Raw genomic sequence first — 22424 nt, 5'->3', positions numbered from 1 at the left:
TGATTAAAAAGAAAAAACAATGCAGTTTTCCATTTGTGAAATAATTTTCCGAACCGAAGGTTTATTGAATGGAGCAATGGGTGTTGGTAGTAGTAACGAGCAATAACACCCGGAGGAATAATAAAATGACGACAAAGAGAGCGTTCTGAGCACTTTCTCAGACATTTGTAGCTCACAACTCCAACTGAACTCGTTTATATGGGAAAAAAAAAATGAGCAGACGCATTGTTGGTGATATTCAACCCTTCAGTCGGTAAAAAACAAATGAGAATTGAATGAACCCACGTAAAAGTCTCTCTGTATTTTTATTTTGCCGGCAATTTTTTTTTTACTCTCCGGATCGATTCAGACTATCGCTTGCCATCGAGTGCCTTTCAATGGCCTTATCTCGGGTAAACACCTGTCGGAGTGAGCTTTTTCATACAGTACTGGTTACTCATAATTTTTTCAACCCCGACGATTAGATTCAACGACCTTTTAGGCTCCCTGATTAGATTTATCAGAAAAAATTGCGTGGGCCACTTAATGGATTCATTCGCTCATGAGACACTAAACAAAAAATGAGGAATGAACATTTTTTTTTGGTTGGGATTTTTTTTTTTGGTGGGTGCTGTCATTTTTTTCTAGAAAAATTTTGCTGAGTTAAAAATTCTGGTACCATCACGCAAATTTGCGACAATTCAATTTTCAAATTTGAATGATTTATTTATTGCAAGTGCAGGAGAGCAATTGCCCATTGAAATAGTAGGAGGACTTGAGTGGAAAGGGTCATGTACTTTAGGTAGATGAACTTGTACGTGGGATGATGTCGTGCTCACTCGGTTTTTCCGCAGCTCCCAGAATAGTAGTGGATTTTCTTGTAACAACTTAGACTTCCTCCGTTGGATCTCCAACCGGGCGAGACCCTTCAGCCTCCGTTTCCTGTTTTCCAGGGGGATGAAATAATAACACGGACAATGGGGATTCGATAGGCTCTTCGTCACCCACGCCTAGAGAATAATCCAAACGAAAATAGTTTATATTAATATCGAGCAGATGCAGGATGTAACGAAAACAAAAAAAAATACTATATACAATGGACTTGTAAATTTTTATTGTTCATGCCCACGTTGAATTCGATTTTTAATTGTATTCATTTGGTATATGAGGCAATTGAAAGGTCATGATCCGTCTAGATTCTGCAATTTCCCGGAAAAATGGAAATTCAAATCATTACGAACCACAGCACGTAGATTTTTTATCGTTTATCTCAGGAATAACAAAATCGTCACGATTCGGAATAATTCATCTTTTGAAATATTTCTCTGTACATTCTCTCTCGACATTTATTCAATCGACACTTGAATGTGTTTCTATTCACAATTCTATTGGAATTCATTATGGGGATTGGAAAATTGGGCATAAAGTAGGTGAAGTAGTATTTTTATTACCCTATTCGTACATTTTTTTTTGCTTTAGAGATGTGTAGTAATAATCCATTGAAAATCAGTCGTTTTGGGACACTTTTGTCATTTTAAGTTGTCAAATTTACGAGGAGAGAAATTGCAACAGCTCCAGGAAACCAAAACATCAGAAAAATTAATGATGATATCATTCCTGAATATTTCCTTGTGGATATTCATTATCGGACAAGTTCTCGTGGTGGTTATCATGACGAAATTGCAATCCAAGTTCCTAGAATGAATTTCTCCATTAGACAAAAATTGCCTGAAAAATTCATCCCCACTATTCCACGACAGGCCACCCCCGAATCGCGAAACCCCCACGTAATTTTCATCGACTTTCAAATTTCCGCGAATTTTCAGGTAATTTGAAAATGAATATTAAATTCGTGCAAATATCTGTCTTCCTGCCAGTAAAAATCTTCACTGAAATTTTTCATACTAAATTTCAATAAAGTTCTTATTTCGGAGAATCCAGTAAAAATTTTTTAACAGCGTTGTCACCAGTTTCTAAAGGCTCCGACACTAATTCAGCGAGTGAGGCTATCAATTTTTTCTCCGTTCGGTGACAGCGACACAGGCCACAGCAATTGTCACTGGTTTCATTTGCCATTGGACGCGAAGGGGTTCGGGTAATACCGCCTGTTCTATGTACTGTCCATCATTCGGTTCATTAGGATCACGTTCCTCAAGAATATGCACCTGCAATTAAAAAATATGACTCCAATTAAAATTCATTTGCTTTTTATAATAGAATTTGATCAGACCTTGTAGTCCAGCAATTTGCATGGATTCAGTCTATTGCGGCAAGTTTTGTGGACACAGTGGGCCCGGGAGAGATAGCGGGGGTAATGCCCAGACCCAAGATCCTCAATGATATATGCAGTCTCACAGGGGCACGACATCCACTCCCACGGATCAATCGAAAAATGATAGGGTCCCGTTGCCTAAAAAAAAATTGAACAAAAAAAATCGCGGAATAAATATCAAACGATCCGAAATTATTTTCTCTTCGATAAAAAATTAATAATAATATATTACAGCCATCATTTGATTGGTTCCTTCAAAACCTCTACTCCGTTTCTCTTCGTACAGGTCATTGCAGGATTGAGTGATGCAGTCATCTGGAAATCCCAGCGAATCATCCGGATCGATCATCTTCGACCACTGATCGAAGTTGAACTGTCGTCCATCGGTTATAATTGCCAAATTTACCAGTGCAATCTACAAAACACGAGGAAAATTAAATGCCAAAAATCACCCTTAAAAAGCCCTAAGAACTACCCCATAAAAATTTCTGGTAAAAGTATTTTCCCACACGATTTCTCGTAAATTATTTCTAAAAATTCGGCTCTCGCCTTTCCAAAGTGTTTAGACTCTAAAAATAATTTTTCCCCATAAAAAAAAAACCCCGCCACGTGTCACGCAATTTTTCCTGACCATTTTTTTCGGGCACAATTTAATGATTAATTTTAGTCCTCGACATACACGCCCGGATCACCGGAAATCAATATAATGAATTATTATAGATTAAAATCACTGATTAATTAAGTGGCACTGAGATCTTACGTAGATGGTAAAACTTTTCATTTTTCGTCTGCGGGAAGGAACTTGTTCGAGACACTGTTGTTTCACCGGGTATGATCGAAAAACTACTGGATTCAGGTCTTTTATACCATTTTTGCAACCCCAGAGGACAGGACGACCCCTCAATGTAGAATAATCAGCACGTAGGTACAACCCCGAACAAAGAATCCATTAGACGGTATTCGATAGCTCGGATAATACGTCATAGATACTATTGTAGTCACCCGACGGAGATGATCAGAACCCTGACGACATTATTCTTAGATATTTATATTATTCTAGACCTGATTTGACGCACTATTTTCCCCCATTTGGTTAATAAGTTTATTTATACATAAAAGTGCGACGAAACCCTTTTGCAATAAAATAACAATCTTCAATTGAATTTCCCGGAAGAAAATAAAAGTCCAATTTACTGAGACCTTCGAATAAATTCATGATATTTTTATAATATTAATGGAAGTTTGTTAATTGCAAAATGGTTTGGAATAATTAATTGGTGTGTTCAAGTGATATTTATTATTTTGAAATTTTTTTTATTTAATAAAATACAATGCCAACCAAAAATTTATAATATTGTGGAATGAATAAATCACGGCGGGGATGTGGTATATTATTTTTACATTGACAGGGAAAATTTCAAGATCACGACGATTATCTTCCGCACCAGATACGGAAAGGTCGATTCCGCAGGCTTTTATTATTGTCAAAGTATTCTTGATGGTCTGCTTGAAAGTGTCAAAGTCATCTTCAGGAAGGGTCGGAAATAGCGCCGGGGCTAGAACGTTAAATGCCATCATCAGGCGTTCCCATCGAGGAACAGTTAAAGATTATGAATTCACTCCGAACATTTTATACTAGAAAAATAATGCACGTCTTCATATCGTCACTTGCATTAATTAATTATTGATAATAATATTAATTGATTAACTTCGATATGATCCTTTGCGCAATCTTGTGGAGATTGTTCTGAACATTTCGAGGGAATTTTCGAGTGACAGGAATATTTCTGGCTGATCAGGAGTTGGGAATTCTTCATGACGCGAATCCAGGAGATATTTCTTTGATGCATAATTACCAGGAACATCCGGCCAAGCCCCGGATGCGCAAATCTCTTCGGAAAAGCTTTCTTGATACATGTCAGAGCATTAAAGCCCCTGCGAGCATCAGTCAAGCTGGTTATCATCGGCTTTACCCTCGTTTCTTATAAAACTGTAGGCAGGATTTCAATTTTCCACTCTCAGAAGAATGACAAATATATTTTTCCGTAGGACATAATCTATCGAGTGAGAAATTTCACTGAGTGAATAAGGAAAAGCGTAAAAGAAAAGCTTTTAGCTGCGAAAACATTGTAAACTGTTCATTTTTCACAGTTTTACATTTTGACGTATCCTGAAATTGAAAAATAAATACCATTTCAGATATTTCTAAACAAAAATCAACCCCTGAAGAGTTTACGTCAGCTGAAACGAAAGGATTGAATTACCCGGATTTTTTAATACAATTCCTTCATGCACGTGCACCCAGCATTCATCGATCCCAAGTTTTTCCCGTCCTCGATATCATTTTTACCTCCATCATAGTCTAGTAAATAGTCTGGCTTGGTGGACACGAGGGCTCTATTTACGTATCAGTTTCCGAAAACACTCTCTGGGAATATCGGCAAATACGTTGCACGATGTCTATTAATTCATTAGAGACGAAGTGCCGACTCTGGCGCATGTTTGCTCACCGATGATTACAGAATTGCAGGAATGAATAAGCTGATGCTATTTACCTCGTATATTGTGAAGTGACCGCGTTAATGTACTGACGATCGATCCCACAGCAACGATTATAGATAAGAAAACGAGATTATGCCTCACTGCCGCACGGTTAAACTTGCCGTTACTTTTATTAATTTTTTAACCAACCCAATGAACTCCGGTATCGAACGCAATGGCTGCGTATGAAACACCCCGAGAATTGTGCAATTAATGTGAGTGAATGTGAATCAATTTTTCTTACAATAAAAAATACATAAAAATACAGCTAAACAGCACCCCAAAATTGGCACTTGAAATTTTTTTGAAAAATTCAGCAATGGCGGGATAATGAAAATTCCCGGAAAAACTGATAAGTTCTGAGTAGCGGACCGGCCGCAGATCCGTAATGAGGGAAAATTACCCCTCATGGAATAATTTTTAATTTTTTTACATTTCAAAAAATTGACATTTGAAAAATTTTTTGAAAAATTTTTCGAAAAATTCACCAAATGCGCGATATTGAAAATTTCCGGAAAAAGTGACTAAAAGCATCTAAAAGTGACTGAAATCGGTAATAACCGAATGATTATTGTAATAGGACTTGACGGTTCAACGATGAAAAAAAAACAAAGTGAATGAAAAATCGAAATTCATTGATAGGGTAATGATAAAAGCGATGCAATACCTTGACGAGACGTACATGGGAAAAGAGTTACTTGAGATAGTAGCCATTGCGCCGTCGCACTTGTTACTTTTCCCGCGTCAACCCTCTCCCCCCGAAAGCCGCGGAAATCGCTCTATATATTTGACGATATCACGCACACTAGTCATTGTGCTCTGTACGCTTTTCCGAGACCTGCTTCAATCTTCAACCCTTACGAGTATTATCAAAAAATTATTTCCAACTCACAAGTGAGACATGGGGATTGCACGAGCCATCAGTGTCGCCGGACTTCTCGTTGTCTTTTTCATCGAGGCCTCCGCTATACCTCTCCAGGTAATTTTTTATCAATTTTTTTTAGTTAAAGATAGTTTTAATATTTTTTTCTTCATATATTTATTAATTATTTTTTTTCATCGGCACGTAGAGAATTAAATTAAAAATCGAATGTATTCGAAATCATTTCGAAATTTGAAAAATTACAAAATCTTTAATTGCTTCCCGATTGGTTCAGTGTTTCAATTAAATTATCGGAATAATTGAACGAGGAAATAAAATTGTGTCTAATTATGTTAAATGATCAAAATATTCGTCCTCGAAAAAAATCGAAACGACTCGGTGATTCCCTCCGATAATTAAAATATTAAAACGTTTAAATAATAAAATCCCTGCAAAATTCTCGATTGGATATCTGCAATTGCCAACTTGTTGCGTCTTGAGACTTAATTCTCTCGGTCCGGGACATTCAAAAATTCCACTCCCGCCCCATTTCTGCATCCTGAAAAGCGAAATATAAATTAATCATACTGAATATATTCGGAAGTTGTTGCAGGATATATTATCCCCGTATATTTAATGACACTCGACATATGCACGTAAGCTGGCGTGTTATGTGTTTCATATATAAACTTAGTTCAGGAGGAACAACTTTTCCCATGCATACTAATAAAAGTGCGGGAGTGAAGTTCAGTGCATAGTAGCTTCATTGCACCGAGAGAAAAAAAAGCTGGCGGGATGGCATGCATATATTTACACAACTATATTTTAATTTCACACCTTGGGGATATTCTAATGCTGGGTAATGGCAACGGGGATTATCATGTGTATTTTACGTTTCTTGGGGGGAGTTGATTCCTTATTTATGAGATACATTATCGATCTAGTATATATCATCCGGAGAATTATTCATAGCACCTGTTCACAGCATAATTGAATATTAAAAACACCCAAGAGCCCGCAATTGTTTTCGTAGAAATGACAAAAATTTACATTACTAATTAAAATAATCTGTCCGCCCACCGATTTTGCGAATTGAATTTTCGATTGAACTTGAATTGCATTGAATGAATCCAATTAGTCTTGGGAGTATTCCAAGCTATTCGTACAATTTAATTGACAAATTTGTGATAGTTCGGTTATTTGTCGTCGATCCACTTCTCATGCTGCACATTTATTGGGGACAAGTTTAGCTTGTGAACCCTTGAATCGAGTGATTCCCTTCATTGGATCATAAATCAATTAGTGAACGAACGTTGGAAAATATTCGCATCGCGTGGTTTTCACCAGTCATCTCCATTAATGATGTTATGCAGCCCGACTATTTGCGATGGGTGAAGCTACTGCGGACGCAGTATGTGGTAATTACATCAGAACATCAGAAGCAGCACCTGACCAGCATGATCCTGACCCCAGTACCCTGTAGAAATTGGATTAATCGTAAAGGAAACAGCGAAAAATCCCACGGCTCAACTCCTTCGCCGGAGTTCATCATATTTTTCAAAATTATCCTTATCATTTTTTGCAATCTTCTGTAATAAAACGGCGAAATTAAACAGAAAACAAAGGATAAGTTTTTGAAATTAACAATAATCTAAGAATAATCGATATTTGATAAAAAAATTTACACCCGACACCTGAATAATTCCAATTGCCACTGGAGAAAATAGCGAATTTTTTTGCAATACGTGACGTACATCCGCACCCCAGTCCCGAGAGGTTGCATTGACAGAGAAACGAGTTGCGTGTTTCACGACTAAATTTACGTGGCGTAAATATTTTTATTGCAGATGCGAGGTGAGACGTCCGGTTTGAACGAGGCTGTTTACACCGAACCAGAACTCATGGAGGCACTTGCAAGATCATACGGAGCAATCGGTGAGTAATTCCTAATTAATCCGTAATCACCGGATACGTTGAGGGGTGATCTATGATAAAGCTTATCTCGATGAGAATAGCAAGGTGGTGGAATTTGTGACGTGAGAGGGAAATGTATAATGCTTGTGATAGTGTTGGGATCGCGGGTGCTGGATCCAGTGATCCATCAGGCTTTTCTTTTCTCTTTCTCCTGTGGAATCGAGAACCCAATGGAAACCATCGATACGATTTCAAACTCAAAAGAAACTTTTCACATTTTCTCCCTTTATTTTTTTCCATTTCAAGCCATTGGAAAAATGGTATAAAAATTATTGATTCAAATCCAATAAATTTTTTCTCTACTCCCAGACCTTCTCCTTTTTTTTTCTATTTATTTTCTGTTACTTTGAGTATCTGAAGAGTATCTCATACCTGTGGGGCAATTGTCGTGGATTTTTTTTTGTTTCTGAAAATTTCAGGAACCCCCCGATCAACGGCTGGCGACATTTTGAAAGCTTTTATAATGTTTCTCTAAAAACTTTCAGCATGACACCGAAACACTCATGTCTCCCGCGTCATGCAGTGTTTCCGGTGATTGAATTATCTTGAAAAATGTTGAAAAATCCGTAGTAAAAGGTCCCGAGGAAAAACACCATGAATTAATGACACCCCACGGATCGCTTTTCCCCGTCTTTCATCTCGCATGATCCTTTGAAAGCTTCTCCAAAATAATCCTGAGACGCCTGACCATTCGCATAATGCACCCCTTGCGTCGAATAAAAATTCTCTCCCATTTTCATATCTAATAACTGAACGCTTCACACGCGTGATGCACCATTCGATTGTTATTAAATATTAATTACTGCAATTTATTTCTATTAAAAAAAAAAATTCTCTATCTCCCAGGCCTTGATTATCCACGTGTCGTAGCGCGTGACGAATACCTAATGAATAACATTTGGTGGCGACATTTGTCATTTCGTCTTATCCGAATAGTGATGGTGATAGCATCACCCAATCGTTTCGCCCTGGTTCGAATGAAAAAAAAATATTTCGTGGAATATCTCAATGTTCTCTGCGACGTACATTATATTCGGCTCATCGATTTTTCTCGAATGCATGCACTGTCACAAATTTTGTTCAATTCCCAGTGACGATTGTCATTAAATTTTTCAATGCCGCGAGGTTTAATTTATTTTGAAATTACATCCCGCTGCCATTCATCTTGAAAAGTTGATTAAATGTGAGGATTTCTTTTCAGGAAAAATCATGCGATATTTTTTTATTACTCTAAATTGTATGATGACATTTCAAAAAATTAATTCTCTGATTTGTGGGGGAAATTTAAATGTTTAATTGAAGAGAAATTTCATTTTAATTGAATATAAAAAAATCGCTGGAATTCGATGATTAATTACCGGTGTGCGACTAGAACATGTGGAATAATTCATGAAAAGGTATCATGGTATCATGAGATTCAGTTTCATTACAGGCATTAATTATGCTGAATTATTAATTCACCGTTAGGGATGAATAGTATTATGAAAAATCCACGCTTTTTATCAACGCCAATCGATAATCGACTGAAGCCATATCGAGTAACCGAGAGGATGAAAACTTGATTCACAAAGAAAAATCGATTTTACATAAGCCAATTGTCCTTGAAAAAATCAATGTTCCACAGTTTTCCGTTCAATTATCCCGTGAATTTATGGAAAAAGAAAATGAGGAATAATTCCCCGGAAAATTCAAATATTTTTATTGTGTGAATTTCTGTTGAAATGAAAATGGAAAACATGGGGTGTTCTGACGGGAGAAAAATGGACGTCTCATGACGACTATTTTTCAAATCGAGTCGAAAACCGATGGCATCGCACCCCCGATGGGATTTCCACGTGTGTTAGTTAGAATCGCCGTATCAGCCAGTGGAAATCAAATAAATATGAATCTCACACGAAAGAAGGGGAAAACGGTGGAGTCGTTTCTCATAGTAATATCCCGCGGATATATTTCCCGGTATCGGGGCGGAAATAATTTGCATTACAAAAATATAATTCAGGAGTTCCCTTTATTCATCTGTATGTTCTCCACGGGAGAAAAGATCCGATAAAAATGACTATTTTACAGATTTTACCATTTGCCTGACATTTCCCCAAATGTTTTTCCACTGCACTGGAAATTTCCGGAATTTTCTTTAGCTAATATTCTCAGTATAATATATATTTTTTCATTAGATCGATAATAGTAACAACAAAATACATACCGGTGGTCCTGAATAATGAAAGCTAGGGCTACTCCCCTATATTTGAGACCGCAAAAGTTTTTCAATACCACGGGCTGAGTTGGATTTAATAATAATTCGATAATTGCAAAAGTTGTGAGTGTTCTATTGACTGAAGGTGCGAACTCTTCGTCCGTTGGATTAACCGTCCTTCTAACAAAAACAAGTTAATTAATTCCATCACTGAACAAATTAACCGGCCGAATTTTTTGTTCATGCAATTGAAAGTCCGATACAACTCACGATAAAAATTATAAGAGCTTATCGGAGAGTTGAATGTCTTTTACGATTTTAGGGAATACAAAGAATAACAATAAAAAGTTTGCGAGTCCTTTATCACAATCTGTCCCATAGGACGAGATCATTTCAGATTCACCACAACATATCCCACGATCTTCCGAATTTTTTTCAGAGAATCAGGGAATAACCGTTAATATCCGACAGACGTAATGTTTATTTGGTCTATTTGCTGGAATTATCCATTTTATTTCAGCTACAACAGAATCTCTTGGGACCACAGAATTTCCATTCCCAAATATTTACGTCACTCATGCAATTTTCACCCGCAAATAATCGTCTGAATCGCGGAGGCATTGGTAATGAGTGGAATTAACTGTTACAATATTTTTATCATTCTCATCAACAATTTATTAATTTAAAATGAAAATCGCAGAAAAAATGATTTATGTAAATAGTTACGGTTGGATTTTTTTGAGAGGGAAATTCCTTAGGAATAATTATTTTGACTGAAGGTCGGAATAAAAATTCTTGTTTAACCAATACACTCTGCGATTACTCAACGTCAAGGTGAATTTTATTATAAATTTTTCCTCGGGCAATTCAATCATTCCGACACACGCCATTCAAATGCCGAATTGATTCGTCTGTCAACGACTGCTCATTGGGGTGGCCCCTGTCCACAATGTTGCTTTGTTATCGTCCATGTGTCATGAGGTACGTCCGTATGACTCTACTCACATTACTCAAATGATTGTTGCTTATATCCAGCTTTGACGTCCACTCAATCTGCCATCCGCCGAGAGATTTTAAAATAATTCTACTGCGCAGTATCAGCTAGGGAAAAATCCCCGAAAAGTCAGACCGGTGATGATTTCCCAGTTGAAATACCACTAGAATTGTTATAAATCATTTCAAAGAATAACTCAACAGAAAAGAATCGCGAATAATTTTCGCGGAGAAAATTATTTTTTCAGAGTGGGCGAGTAGGAACGAGAGATCGGAGATTCCAACCCTTGAACAACGAAATCTGGATCACATCGGGGGTGGAAATCTTCTGCGTCGTTCATTGGCTATCACTCCGGAAAATCCAAAACCAAAAATTGCGTATTCCATTTTGACACGTGGACCGTACGGGGAAATGATCTCTTATTAATTAAATGGACCCTAGGCTAGTCCCCGCGACCTGCAGAGAGACAAATTAAAATATGAAAATATTAAAAATGAAAAAATATTAAATTTCCCCCGGAGCTGTCAATTAAAAATTAATTAAATTAATTAAGTTCTGCCAGGTAAATTCACTCGGCGCAAGTAAATGCATCCGAAAGTTCTCATTAAAATATGATAATCGATTATAATTATATTGAATATTCATGAAAAACGACGAGGTGACGAGTCTAGGATTAATTCGTGATATGAAGGCAATTCAATCGACAACCTGTAGTGAATTATAAATAAAGAATAAACGCGTGTTCGCGGCATCTCTCATTCACCAGCTATCATGTCATTATTATCTCGAAAAATCAGATTTAATTATTCAATTATTTTTATTTATTTATCCCGAGATCCCTGCCCCCCTAATTTCCCATACCAAATTTTTGACAGGTTTATTATAAATATCGATTGATCCTAAAAAAAAATTGATTTTGAATAGAGATATAAACATTTATTCATTGTTGAAATTTTATTCAGCCCAAAAATAGAAGATTCACAAATTTTTCAACACTGCAAAGCTTGAATAAAATAATTCATCACCGAAACAAAAAGAAAATGTGTTTTAATTACTCCCCGCCTCTCCCTCACCCCTTAATGACCCAATTACAGGATTAATAAGAGGAAAAATTTGTAATTCAGGTGGAGCACGTGAGAGTCCAATGAGAGATTCCCGGATAAACCGACAGAGCCGCCAGGGGTTGGACTCACTATCCGGTGCAACATTCGGCGAGAGCAAGAGATTCGATCCCCGAAGGTAAAATTAATATAAAAAAACAAAGCCCTGAATATTGTCCCGCAACAACCGGCACCTTAACCCGACCATTTATTCTCTGATTGAGATGCACGAACGCGTACACCAAGTGAACTCTTGTAATTCGCCTGCGTTATGCACCTCTCGGTGCGAAATAAATGGTACAACTCCGTTGAATAATAAATTGTCGTGCTACTTTAATCTATGGAAACTCATGCTTGAGTTTCATCTCGCGCTCAGCTCACTAGCGATACAACAGTACCTTTATGCCGAGAGATAATCATGACAACGAGAGAGTAACCAACAATGGGAGACTAACTTGGCGAGGGAAGTCTCTGTCTCGGTGGTGTTTCATTTTGCATTTAACATCGATGTGTGGTGTTATTCTGAGGCTGTTTGAATTCAACCGCCTCATCGGGATCTATCCGTTTACTCTAGGACTGCAACTATTTTCTGACGTCGGGCTAAGAGATCAGAGATGTAATTGTTGAGGAACTAATTTAATTCTATTTAATTAAGATGGAAAGTTTGTGGTGGTACTTCAGTTAATATGAGAAGGGAGTATCCAGAAAAGGGTAGACACTGTAACGATAATCTCACCAGTGAATAGCTCGAGGAGGGATCAGGAAAAAAATAGAGACTGGAGGATAAAGGAAGGCGGTCCTCTGTGGCTCGTTGTTGTAGACGAGAGTACTTTTGGCTGTCAACATGGCAAGGACTTGAACGCGATAACACCGATGAAGAAACCTCCCTCAATCTCTTGGGACGGCAATCCGTGACAAGCGTCAATTTTTCTCCTGACTTTTTCTCATCTTTTTTGAATTATAGATGCGAGAAAAATTCCGGCGAGTCAGGAATACAGGGGAACTACAACATAATTAAGAAAATACACAGATAATCTTTTATTTATCAAATTCAGTTCTGAATAAATTTTTTTTATTACAATTTTATCTGACCTGGAAATTAACCGAGCTTTTTCTCCTTTCCGATTTATTTTCTTAATCGGTTTTTCCTCTTGAGAGTGCATACAATTTTTTTCTCAGCAGGCTTTATAGCTCAGACTTCAGAAAATACATCCTCCAATTCAACGGAGTTTATCACCGTACAATAGATTCGAGGATTCGTTTAGCAATGAATAAAGTGTTGCAGCTGCCACTTCCCAAGAGAAAATGCAAGAGCTATCACTCCGACCTTCTTACAGAAATTCATCCTACGTAAACCGTGGATTAATTGCTGAAGGTTCCCCAGAACAAGAAAATCGGAGAATTGCCCTACAGAATAATTCTGAAGAACTTTCTTCAGCCAATCCAGGGATCATCAAATTTTATTTCCAATCTATAAAATTCTCAACTTGCTTTTTTATATTTTTCCGTTCTCGATGGAATGAATAAAACAAATAATAATGAAAGTAATCGGCTTGTCCCCATAAAAATTCAATTTATCTTCCCGACTTGAGGAAAAGAAAAAATCGTCGATTGACTGTCCCCTCGTATTTTCAGTGGAGATGCCACACGTATTCAATTACGCGCAGACAACGGTCGGTGAAATCTAAACACTCGAAGGAAAACGTGTCGAGACCGTACGATTTCTATGGGGTTATTAAACGCAATCACAAATACTCGGGAACGTACTCGAATAACAGGACTCGTTCCGTTTTGATACTATTCAGCGAGTATGAATTGTGGAAGAATCAGATATCACAGCAAGTCCTATCAATATCACACCTGCGTCATGCAACAACTTCAAAGAAACACCGCCTTTACTCTAATTTCCACTGAATTTATATTTGCAGAAAGCCAGAGCTATCCAATCTCAGTCAAATGGAACTCTACAATGGGGCCATCAAGCGCAATATCGATGAGATTGATCGTGCCGGTTTCGACAGCTTTTCCAAGCGAAATTTCGACGAGATCGATCGCGCTGGCTGGGACAGTTTCGTTAAAAGGCGATTCGTCGATGCCTATTTAGCTTCAAGACAGCACTAATTGTTTATTCGACACCTGTAGTCAACGATCAATTTACAATGTGTGAAAAAAAAAATTAACGACTGCTAACATTTTACCTCAACGATTTAATGATCTCGGATTTCAGTATTTCTTCGGTTCATTATGATCGGACGATATTCGAGAGATTGAAATTTCAATCTAATTATTCTTGCCATTTTTTTTTTTGTTACAACATATAATGTTGCGAGTGTGCGATTAATTTTTAAGTCTAGAATACTTCATATTTTTTATAAATAAGTTTGTCTTCATTGGGAGACGTCGTGCTGGGAATGTTTAATTGGGAAAATGGGAAAAAATTCAATTGATTGGAATTCGATTTTTCATTTTATTTTTCTGTTGGTGGCAATTAATCTTTGAGTCAAAAATTTTTTATTCTTTTATAAAAGATCGACGACTTCGTCTAATGGAATCCTTTAGTCCATTCAATGCATGTTGAAATGTCTCAAAATTATCTAAAAACTCAAAATTACCACTTACCTTGGATTTTCGAATATAATAAGGATAATTTTTGAATCGTTGTTACACTCATCAATTTACGAGTACTGTAGATGTCAATTGAACATGAAGAGCATAATAATGATCGAAGAATGCAGTTTTGAAATTTAATATCGCAATTGTCCATTAAAAAAAAATACTCTCGATGTTGGAAAGAAATGGAGCAAGTAATCATGTACCTGTACTATCGATATTTGCTTGTAATCCGTCGTAATTTTATGTCCTGTTTTATCCATCCGCTGTCTTTGAATAATTGTAAGTTTTATTGTAAAAAAATGTGCGCCGAATAAAGACGTCAAGTTGAAAAAGTCCGTCTCATTTATTCGGTGAGAACATTATCTGATTTTGGAGTCATATCTTTGGTGTAAGATTCGAGTTTATTCCTCTTTAATTTCATTATTGATTTCTTCATCTCGGATTTTATGTTTTCGGGGGTTTCCAACTGGACATTCGCCATATTTTCGTTCATCCTCACCAGCTAAAATTCGAATAAATCAAATGAATCCAAAAATTTTATCAAATCTCACGTTTTCACCTCCAGCACTCGTTCCTCGGTTTCTCCATATCTTTTCAACAGCATTGACGTTTTAGAACTCAATCTCGTTAAGTCGTTTGTCATATGGAGCTCTTTTGCAATGTCTCCTTCAATCTAAACGGATATATTCAATTTATCAGTGTTTAAGTGAATAATTACAATATAAAATTTACATCTTTCATAAGAGCAAGGCTCTGGGTCGTTACATAATCCAAGCTGTCTCTCGCCTCTCGCACCTGAGAATAATTATATAAATAACACATTCCCCAGTAAAAATTCAGTCGCAAAGCAATAAAACGTTACAAAAATCTCCGGATCTAAAGCAGATACCGAAATTCGTATAATAACCTTTTTTGCAGCCCTCGATCACCTCCACGAAAAAGGTAATGACAAAAATTTCGATAGCACCTCAAGATTCCGAAATATCATTATCTGACGCTTCGCATCTGAATTCGCATTAGTGAAGTGAAAGGAATCTCACGATCGAATTGAACTCAATAATTTCAGCGACAATCTTGTAGTGATGAGTCATAGCCAGGAAAAACTGCAAAATCGCCAGATTAATGAAGAGTAATTTCATTTGAATTTCACTATAAATTGTTTATCTCTCAAACGCACACGTCGGCCGAAATAAATGGCTATTAAAAAACTGATGAACATCAGAATGACGTTATTGAAGAACCTCAGCAAAATTTCCATTTTGAGATAGTTCAATATATTTATCAGTAATTTATTTATATGGAGAGTATCACATCGGGATAATTTAATTTTGACTGATTTGACGCGTATAAACAACGGAGTAATTCACTGCGCGCGCAGTAATTGTCAAAGTAATTGTACCTCCCGCCGTGTACAACAGCGCTAACCATTGTGCGTAGTCCGCCCGTGGAACTGCTGAAAATATGCAAAAGTATGAAAAACTGGAAAAAATAGGAGAAGGTAAATGCAGTTTGAGTTCTTTCGGTTACTATTTGATGAGAGTTATGAATGAGAAGTGATTTGTTCAGTGATTTAGTGAGAGAGATAATGGCATACAAGCAAGTGACGCCAGTTTTTATATTGTTTTTCATCGAAAAATTATTGTTTTAGGCACTTATGGCACTGTTTTCAAAGCCAAAAACCGTGAGACCCACGAAATTGTTGCTCTGAAAAGAGTCAGACTGGATGATGACGATGAGGTATAATTGGATTGGAATAATTGATTTTTTTTTCTCGTCTGGGAGGACTGACATCCAATTTAATATTTTTCGAATTTTTTATGGCGTTGAGAGTTTCTCATTCATTTCGCAGAATGCCGTGTGCATTGAATTAGCGATTAAAAAATTACTTAATGTTTCTACCCTCGATCTATAGATTTTGGCATAAATGGATAATTACAAATAATGTTAAATGTCATTATATATATTTTGGAGCAGTTTTTTAAAACGATAATTCGGGTGATTAATGGTTATTGATTTTTGCTTCCAGGGCGTTCCATCATCTGCTCTCCGTGAAATTTGTCTGCTCAAGGAATTAAAACACAAAAATATTGTTCGTCTCTATGACGTACTCCACAGTGATAAAAAATTAACTCTAGTCTTTGAACACTGTGATCAGGATCTGAAAAAGTATTTTGATAGTCTTAATGGAGAGATTGATTCAGATGTGGTTACGTCTTTCTTGTAAGTATTTGATAATCTTAACGACTGGTTTAGCAAGTAAAATGTAGTAAAATAATTATCGTGGCAAAAATTTTAGCTACAGGTATTTTTTCTTATTGGGTTGTTTTGCAGATATCAGTTATTACGTGGATTGGCTTTTTGTCATAGTCGAAATGTATTACATAGAGATCTCAAGCCCCAGAATTTGCTCATTAATAAAAATGGCGAGTTGAAACTCGCTGATTTTGGACTGGCGAGGGCTTTTGGCATTCCAGTTAAATGTTACTCAGCTGAGGTTGTCACATTGTGGTATCGCCCACCTGATGTACTATTTGGAGCTAAATTGTACACAACGTCGATTGATATGTGGAGTGCAGGTTGCATTTTTGCTGGTGAGCATTCAATACCAATGCCATAGTACCAAGATTATTGTTCACCTGAAAAATCACTGATTATTTCAAATAATTTATTGTGACAGAACTGGCAAATGCAGGCAGACCACTTTTCCCGGGGTCCGATGTGGACGATCAACTCAAAAGAATATTCAAAATGTTGGGAACACCAACAGAGGAAACGTGGCCCGACTTGACACTCCATCCAGATTATAAAGCATTCCCACAATATCATCCGACACAGGGTTTAGCCTTAGTTACACCTAAACTTCCTACTAGGGGAAAAGACTTGCTCCAGGTAAACAAACCCTTTTCTTCCATTAAAAAAAAATGTCCTGAAATTTTTGTGATGAAAATTTCGTGAGAATGACGAATGAAAGACCGGACAGTGGGAAATATAGGAGGTTTATTTACAAATTCGTCAATTCACATACGAAAATCTGAGAGGATACATAGACAAACCTTCGGGGTATTTATATGATACTGCGTGACTAATAAATAATATAATACAATTTTTCGCAATTCTGCATATATAACAGGCGTATTATTCTATCGACGCCACAATCGTTAATATTTCGGCAATATTAAACATCATAATCATAAAAATAATTTCGATCAATGGGATAATTTTAAATTGACCCGATAATATTGTTACTCAATGCCGAATTAATTTTCATCTACGGCTTGAGTGAATTAAAATTTTTACCCAAGTAAAGGAGAAATTTGAGTAATTTGTAAAAACGAATAATGATATTATTTCAGAGATTATTAGTTTGTAATCCAGCACTGAGATTATCAGCGGACGAAGCAATGGCACATCCCTACTTCAATGATTTGAACCCTGCCATAAAAACCGATCGATGCCAATAACGAGATTCCTCCACAGATAGAGTTCAACTTATCGCACCTGTGTGTGATGCGGCGACCAAGGTACTTAAGAGAGTGAAACCAAAAATAATATATGTAACGATAACGAGACTCCTCTGAATTATTTATAATACGCGTCTACGTGGATAGATCAAATTTCAGAAATTGAAAACAAGTTTGGTTTTCTATGCAATTGTCCAGAACTAATCAATAAAATTGTCAATTTTACGAACTGGTACAAGTGGAGTCGCTTTTTTATTCAACAATTAAATATTGAGTAATTATAATCACAATGGAGCATCTACATGGCGTCGAAGTGAAATCTGTGTGCTTCTTGGAGCCTTTCGATTTTATCCTCACGCCTCTCTTTCCAGTACAATCCAGCAATTATAGCTGATATTAAACCACATGTTGCTGTCAGGGCTGCAGCACTGAGAAGAATTAACTTACTTGGGGTTACGAATAACTGGGCCTTCCATCTTGATGGCTCTTTTATGGGATTTGGAATGACAACCATTTGGGAGTTGGGAATTATTTGCGGCCAATCTCGTACATTTCCAGCCACTCCAATAGTGAGTTGATCCACAAAATTGGGAGTTCTTCCCAATCCAAATGTAGTATACGGCAAATTAAGAGAAAAATGTGCGCTCTGTGGCAACTGCGCTGCAAGGGCACTCCTGGGGCTGCCATCCTGAGTAGTGGTGTTGTACCCGATGGAAGGACCTGGTAAATTTGTTCCATAAGTTTTCTTTTTCTTACCTAAACTCCCCGGAGATATGGGATACTTGGTGTTCTCGAGGCCCGTCAATACCATGACCTTCACAAAATTGGCATCATAATCAAGACTATTTTTAAATGCCCCAGTGGTGTAGACATCCTTAGTCTTATCATACTTGACGAGAATGACGTCGAGGATACCGTCCTGGTAGAAATCATAGAACACAGCCATGACGGTTTCATTGTAGAAAGGATTCAGGGCAGTCCAGAGAATCTCAAACGTTCTGTTAATCGTTCCACAGTTGCTGCAGGGTGTATTCAGGAGTAAAAACGACTTGATCTCCGATTTTTCAGACTGTAGGGTAGCCAGAAGGTCAGGATAGCCGTCCATATTGAAGTCTCCTCCACGCAGGGTGATAGTATTTGTATAGCGCCTGTAATTCGACCTGGGGACGAAGCCCCAGAGGACTCCCTGCTTGTCTCTGAAATTTATCTTGAGGTCCTGCCAAACACCATTGTAAATAAAAATCGAACTCTCTTTGCAACTCTCGTCTGAGCAGACTGGGACTATCAGATCTAGTTTTCCCTTCAACTCAACGTCCAGGTAGAGAACCTGTCCAACGTGTCCAGTGGATGATTCCCCCTTCTGCTTTGGCCAGTCGACTTTTCTCGAGTATCTGAAGCCCTTGGAGCCACCGTTCCAGATCTCGAAGTGATTTGCGGTTGTTATCATTAGATCTGGATAGTAATCGTGGTTAAGATCGAGAAAGGCATTGGAATGGGGCATACGTATGGGCTCAGAGTCTATGGCCCGATTGGAAATCATGGGAATGGCCTCGGGTTTCGTTCGATTATGATTGAAAATCCAGAAGGTGCGGTTGTTTAACTCGTTGGCACCGAAAAGGTCAATTATCATGTCTTGGTTGTAGTCCATAGTCAGAGGTTGCCCCTGCATTTTCAGGATGGGTAAAGACTCGGTTGGGCATTGCAGGGGACCAAGACCTCCCCAAATTATGTGAACGTGGGTTAATGAGTCCTCACGACTGTACGTTGTCACTAGAATGTCCATGAAGACGTCACCGTCGTAGTCCCCTGGAACGACACTGGTTACGAGATTCTTGAAGGGGCAGTTGAGGTTCGTCGGCCGCAGCAGGGGCTCCTGGTCGGACGCCAGGAGGATCTCCAGGGTTGTTGCATTATTTCGGAGGATGAAGACGTCAGTTAGCTCGTCTGAATCAAAATCTCCGAATGCCGCTGGCATCCCGTCCAGAACATTTCCGAATACCGCTGCTGTGATGTCTGAAGTGTAGGTTCTTGTGATCAATGAGAGGAGCAGAACGAGAACAGGCGCCATTGTTGGATTGTTTTTACATAATCCAAAGTTATAAGAATTATTCCAACTTCAGGAAACAATTGTACTTTACGTGGCAAATACTGGAGACGTAATTGTCAAGATCTGTCACTTTTCCCACTTGCTGAAACCGCGATGATTCAGAATAAAACTACTCAAACCAAAGAGGAGTGACTAAAGTAGAGGCTCAGCTCTGGGGGTTAGAAGGCCCCCACCAGCATTGTAGTACATCACCCCAAGAGAGAGAGGGCGTCAAACGCAATGCTGGAGTGTCTGCCCGCCAGCCCACTCTCGGTAACTGCCTGAGTAGCACTGACAGGGTTGCCAGATGCAGTGCTCGATAGATAGCCCCACTTCCCAACCTCCAATAGCCCAAAACCGCCTACAGCGCCCCTAATTCAAATAGCCCAATATCGCCTAAAAGAGCACATAGATTTGAATTTGAAAAAAATGTTTTCTTCAAATAAAACTAAAATAACCGAATAAAATTTGGACACTATTCTTGTTAATTTTGCGCTACATATATTTTCATAATGTTTCTCCTACATAATAAATACACCGTTTGTTAAATAAAATAAATTGACTTTCTCTGGCATATTTTTATGAACATTAGCAAAGTTTTCTGAATAAAATATACTTATTGAGTATTGAATACTTATCAACTGAACTAAGAACAATTGCCATTTATTAATATAATTAAAATTTCAAAATGCAACGATCTACGTCCGTATCACATTCACTGAAAAGCGTCATTGTTTCTTGAAATGCAGCTAATTCATCAGTTTCTTGAGTAGATGTTGCTTCATTGGCATTCATTTTTTTTGTAGCGTATATTTTGGAAGTAAACAATTCAAACATTGCCAGAGTTGGCTCGAACGATGAACAACAAGTTCCAGTACTGTGAAAATTAATCCTGATTCTTAAATGAGCCGAAAGCATGTCAAGCTGCATTTTATTTCGGTTTTTGGTCTTGACAGCGTTCATCACAGAAAACACCCTTTCTACTACTGCATTGCTGATCGGCAGCGATAAAACTTTCAAGGCAAACCTAGCTAGATGCAGGAATTGAACATTGCCACTTGCATCTTTGAAGTTGAAGATATTAGCCCAGAACTTATTGGTATCATTCATGATTTCTTCAGAAAAATATTCATGCCAATTGATGAAGGCGATCTTCCGAAGTTGATTTTCAATAGCTACCATATCAGCTCCTTCATCAAGAAAACTGATAGGTAAATCTTCAAGTGATGACTGTTTTGCGGTGCTCAATATTTTTTGTGGCGCAAATTGTGCGCACTTTTTCAAGATAGAAAAATTATTGGGCATTCGATTCAAGAGCTGAGTACATAAAATAATGAGAAATTCGGTGCATCGGTGTTGTACATCAAAAAGATCTTCGGGCTTGCCCTTCCAAGAAGAAGTAGTGCGCTGGAATTCAAATCCATAATCTACTTCTTTGGGTGATCTTCGCGCTAATTCGTTATTGAGAATTTCTTGAAGCAATTCGATATTTTGTTGTTTTTTTGCTTGTTCTACGAAAGTAGGCTTGATAATGCGGCTGGTGACAGATAAAATAAGCATCCACAAATTCTCATACAGCTTATAAAAATCATTATCTGAACTTTGAAATAAAATGTTGGTTTCATTGACGTCATGCAGTATCGATTTTAAGAATATTAAATATAAATAATTTGCTTCGTCGTCGTACATCGATGCTAATTGTCGTGCCAAATAACACTTGTTCTCAGTTCTGGCTGCAATCATCTTAAAATGAGTTTTTAGTTCAAGCCATTGATCTAAAATACGCACTACTGCAGCTTGCCATGCCAACCAGCGAGTATCAGATAATTGTATCAATGCTAGCATTTTTTTGTCATCGGAATTGATTAATTGAAATAAATTCTTATAATCCTCCATTCTTTTTGAGCTATTAGTGAACCAGTTACGCGATTCCCTCACTAAATATTCTAAACTCGATGGCAGAACATCTGAAGCCTTAGAACTACATAAATGGAGAGAATGACAAATGCATCTGGCTAGGACTAAATTTGGAAGTGGCACATTATCTCTTAATAACGTGAATAATGAACGATTTTTTCCGATCATGTTGCTGGCACCATCAACTCCAATGGCAAACAATTGTTTAGGAGATAATTTAATGGTATTTAAATAATTAATGAGCTCTTTATACAGTGACTCTGATGTGGTATCCGTGACAGTGATAAGGCCCAAAAAATTGGTAGTTATCTTGCCGAACTTTGTACTGAAATAACGAATACATAGTGCCATGTGCTTCGATACCGAAACATCAGTCGATTCATCGATGATAAGAGAGTACGACCTATCTCCTACATCTTGCACTAGCTCAT

General features: G+C 37.5%; 5 protein-coding genes across 5 annotated transcripts; 2 read left to right on the top strand and 3 right to left on the bottom strand.

Annotated features, from left to right (window-relative positions):
* Window positions 1-1440: 1440 nt before the first annotated feature.
* Ptth (Prothoracicotropic hormone) lies at window positions 1441-3067 on the bottom strand. The gene is made up of 5 exons (XM_011311235.1): window positions 3012-3067; window positions 2484-2666; window positions 2210-2389; window positions 1947-2144; window positions 1441-1674 (listed from the first exon to the last, which is right to left on the bottom strand). Exons 1-4 carry the CDS (start codon window positions 3030-3032, stop codon window positions 1989-1991), a joined length of 540 nt encoding a protein of 179 aa, XP_011309537.1. The 5' UTR covers window positions 3033-3067; the 3' UTR covers window positions 1441-1674; window positions 1947-1988.
* A 2542-nt stretch (window positions 3068-5609) lies between these two features.
* On the top strand, window positions 5610-14864 carry LOC105270358 (uncharacterized). The gene is made up of 4 exons (XM_011311232.1): window positions 5610-5771; window positions 7502-7589; window positions 11941-12055; window positions 13845-14864. Exons 1-4 carry the CDS (start codon window positions 5694-5696, stop codon window positions 14035-14037), a joined length of 474 nt encoding a protein of 157 aa, XP_011309534.1. The 5' UTR covers window positions 5610-5693; the 3' UTR covers window positions 14038-14864.
* LOC105270359 (uncharacterized) lies at window positions 14854-15852 on the bottom strand. The gene is made up of 5 exons (XM_011311234.1): window positions 15707-15852; window positions 15570-15632; window positions 15262-15324; window positions 15089-15202; window positions 14854-15031 (listed from the first exon to the last, which is right to left on the bottom strand). The coding sequence occupies exons 1-5, from the start codon at window positions 15785-15787 to the stop codon at window positions 14873-14875; spliced, it is 480 nt and encodes a 159-aa protein (XP_011309536.1). The 5' UTR covers window positions 15788-15852; the 3' UTR covers window positions 14854-14872.
* Window positions 15853-15941: 89 nt separating this feature from the next.
* On the top strand, window positions 15942-18225 carry Cdk5 (Cyclin-dependent kinase 5). The gene is made up of 6 exons (XM_011311230.1): window positions 15942-16027; window positions 16178-16266; window positions 16556-16749; window positions 16861-17120; window positions 17207-17418; window positions 17883-18225. The coding sequence occupies exons 1-6, from the start codon at window positions 15991-15993 to the stop codon at window positions 17988-17990; spliced, it is 900 nt and encodes a 299-aa protein (XP_011309532.1). The 5' UTR covers window positions 15942-15990; the 3' UTR covers window positions 17991-18225.
* Window positions 18224-20277, bottom strand: LOC105270357 (T-cell immunomodulatory protein). The gene has a single exon (XM_011311231.1). The coding sequence runs from the start codon at window positions 20056-20058 to the stop codon at window positions 18289-18291; it is 1770 nt and encodes a 589-aa protein (XP_011309533.1). The 5' UTR covers window positions 20059-20277; the 3' UTR covers window positions 18224-18288.
* Window positions 20278-22424: the final 2147 nt, after the last annotated feature.

The sequence above is a fragment of the Fopius arisanus genome, unplaced genomic scaffold (assembly GCF_000806365.1).
Source record: "Fopius arisanus strain USDA-PBARC FA_bdor unplaced genomic scaffold, ASM80636v1 scaffold00086, whole genome shotgun sequence".
NCBI classification, from domain to species: Eukaryota; Metazoa; Arthropoda; class Insecta; order Hymenoptera; family Braconidae; genus Fopius; species Fopius arisanus.
This window is presented reverse-complemented; position numbering and strand designations above follow the sequence as displayed.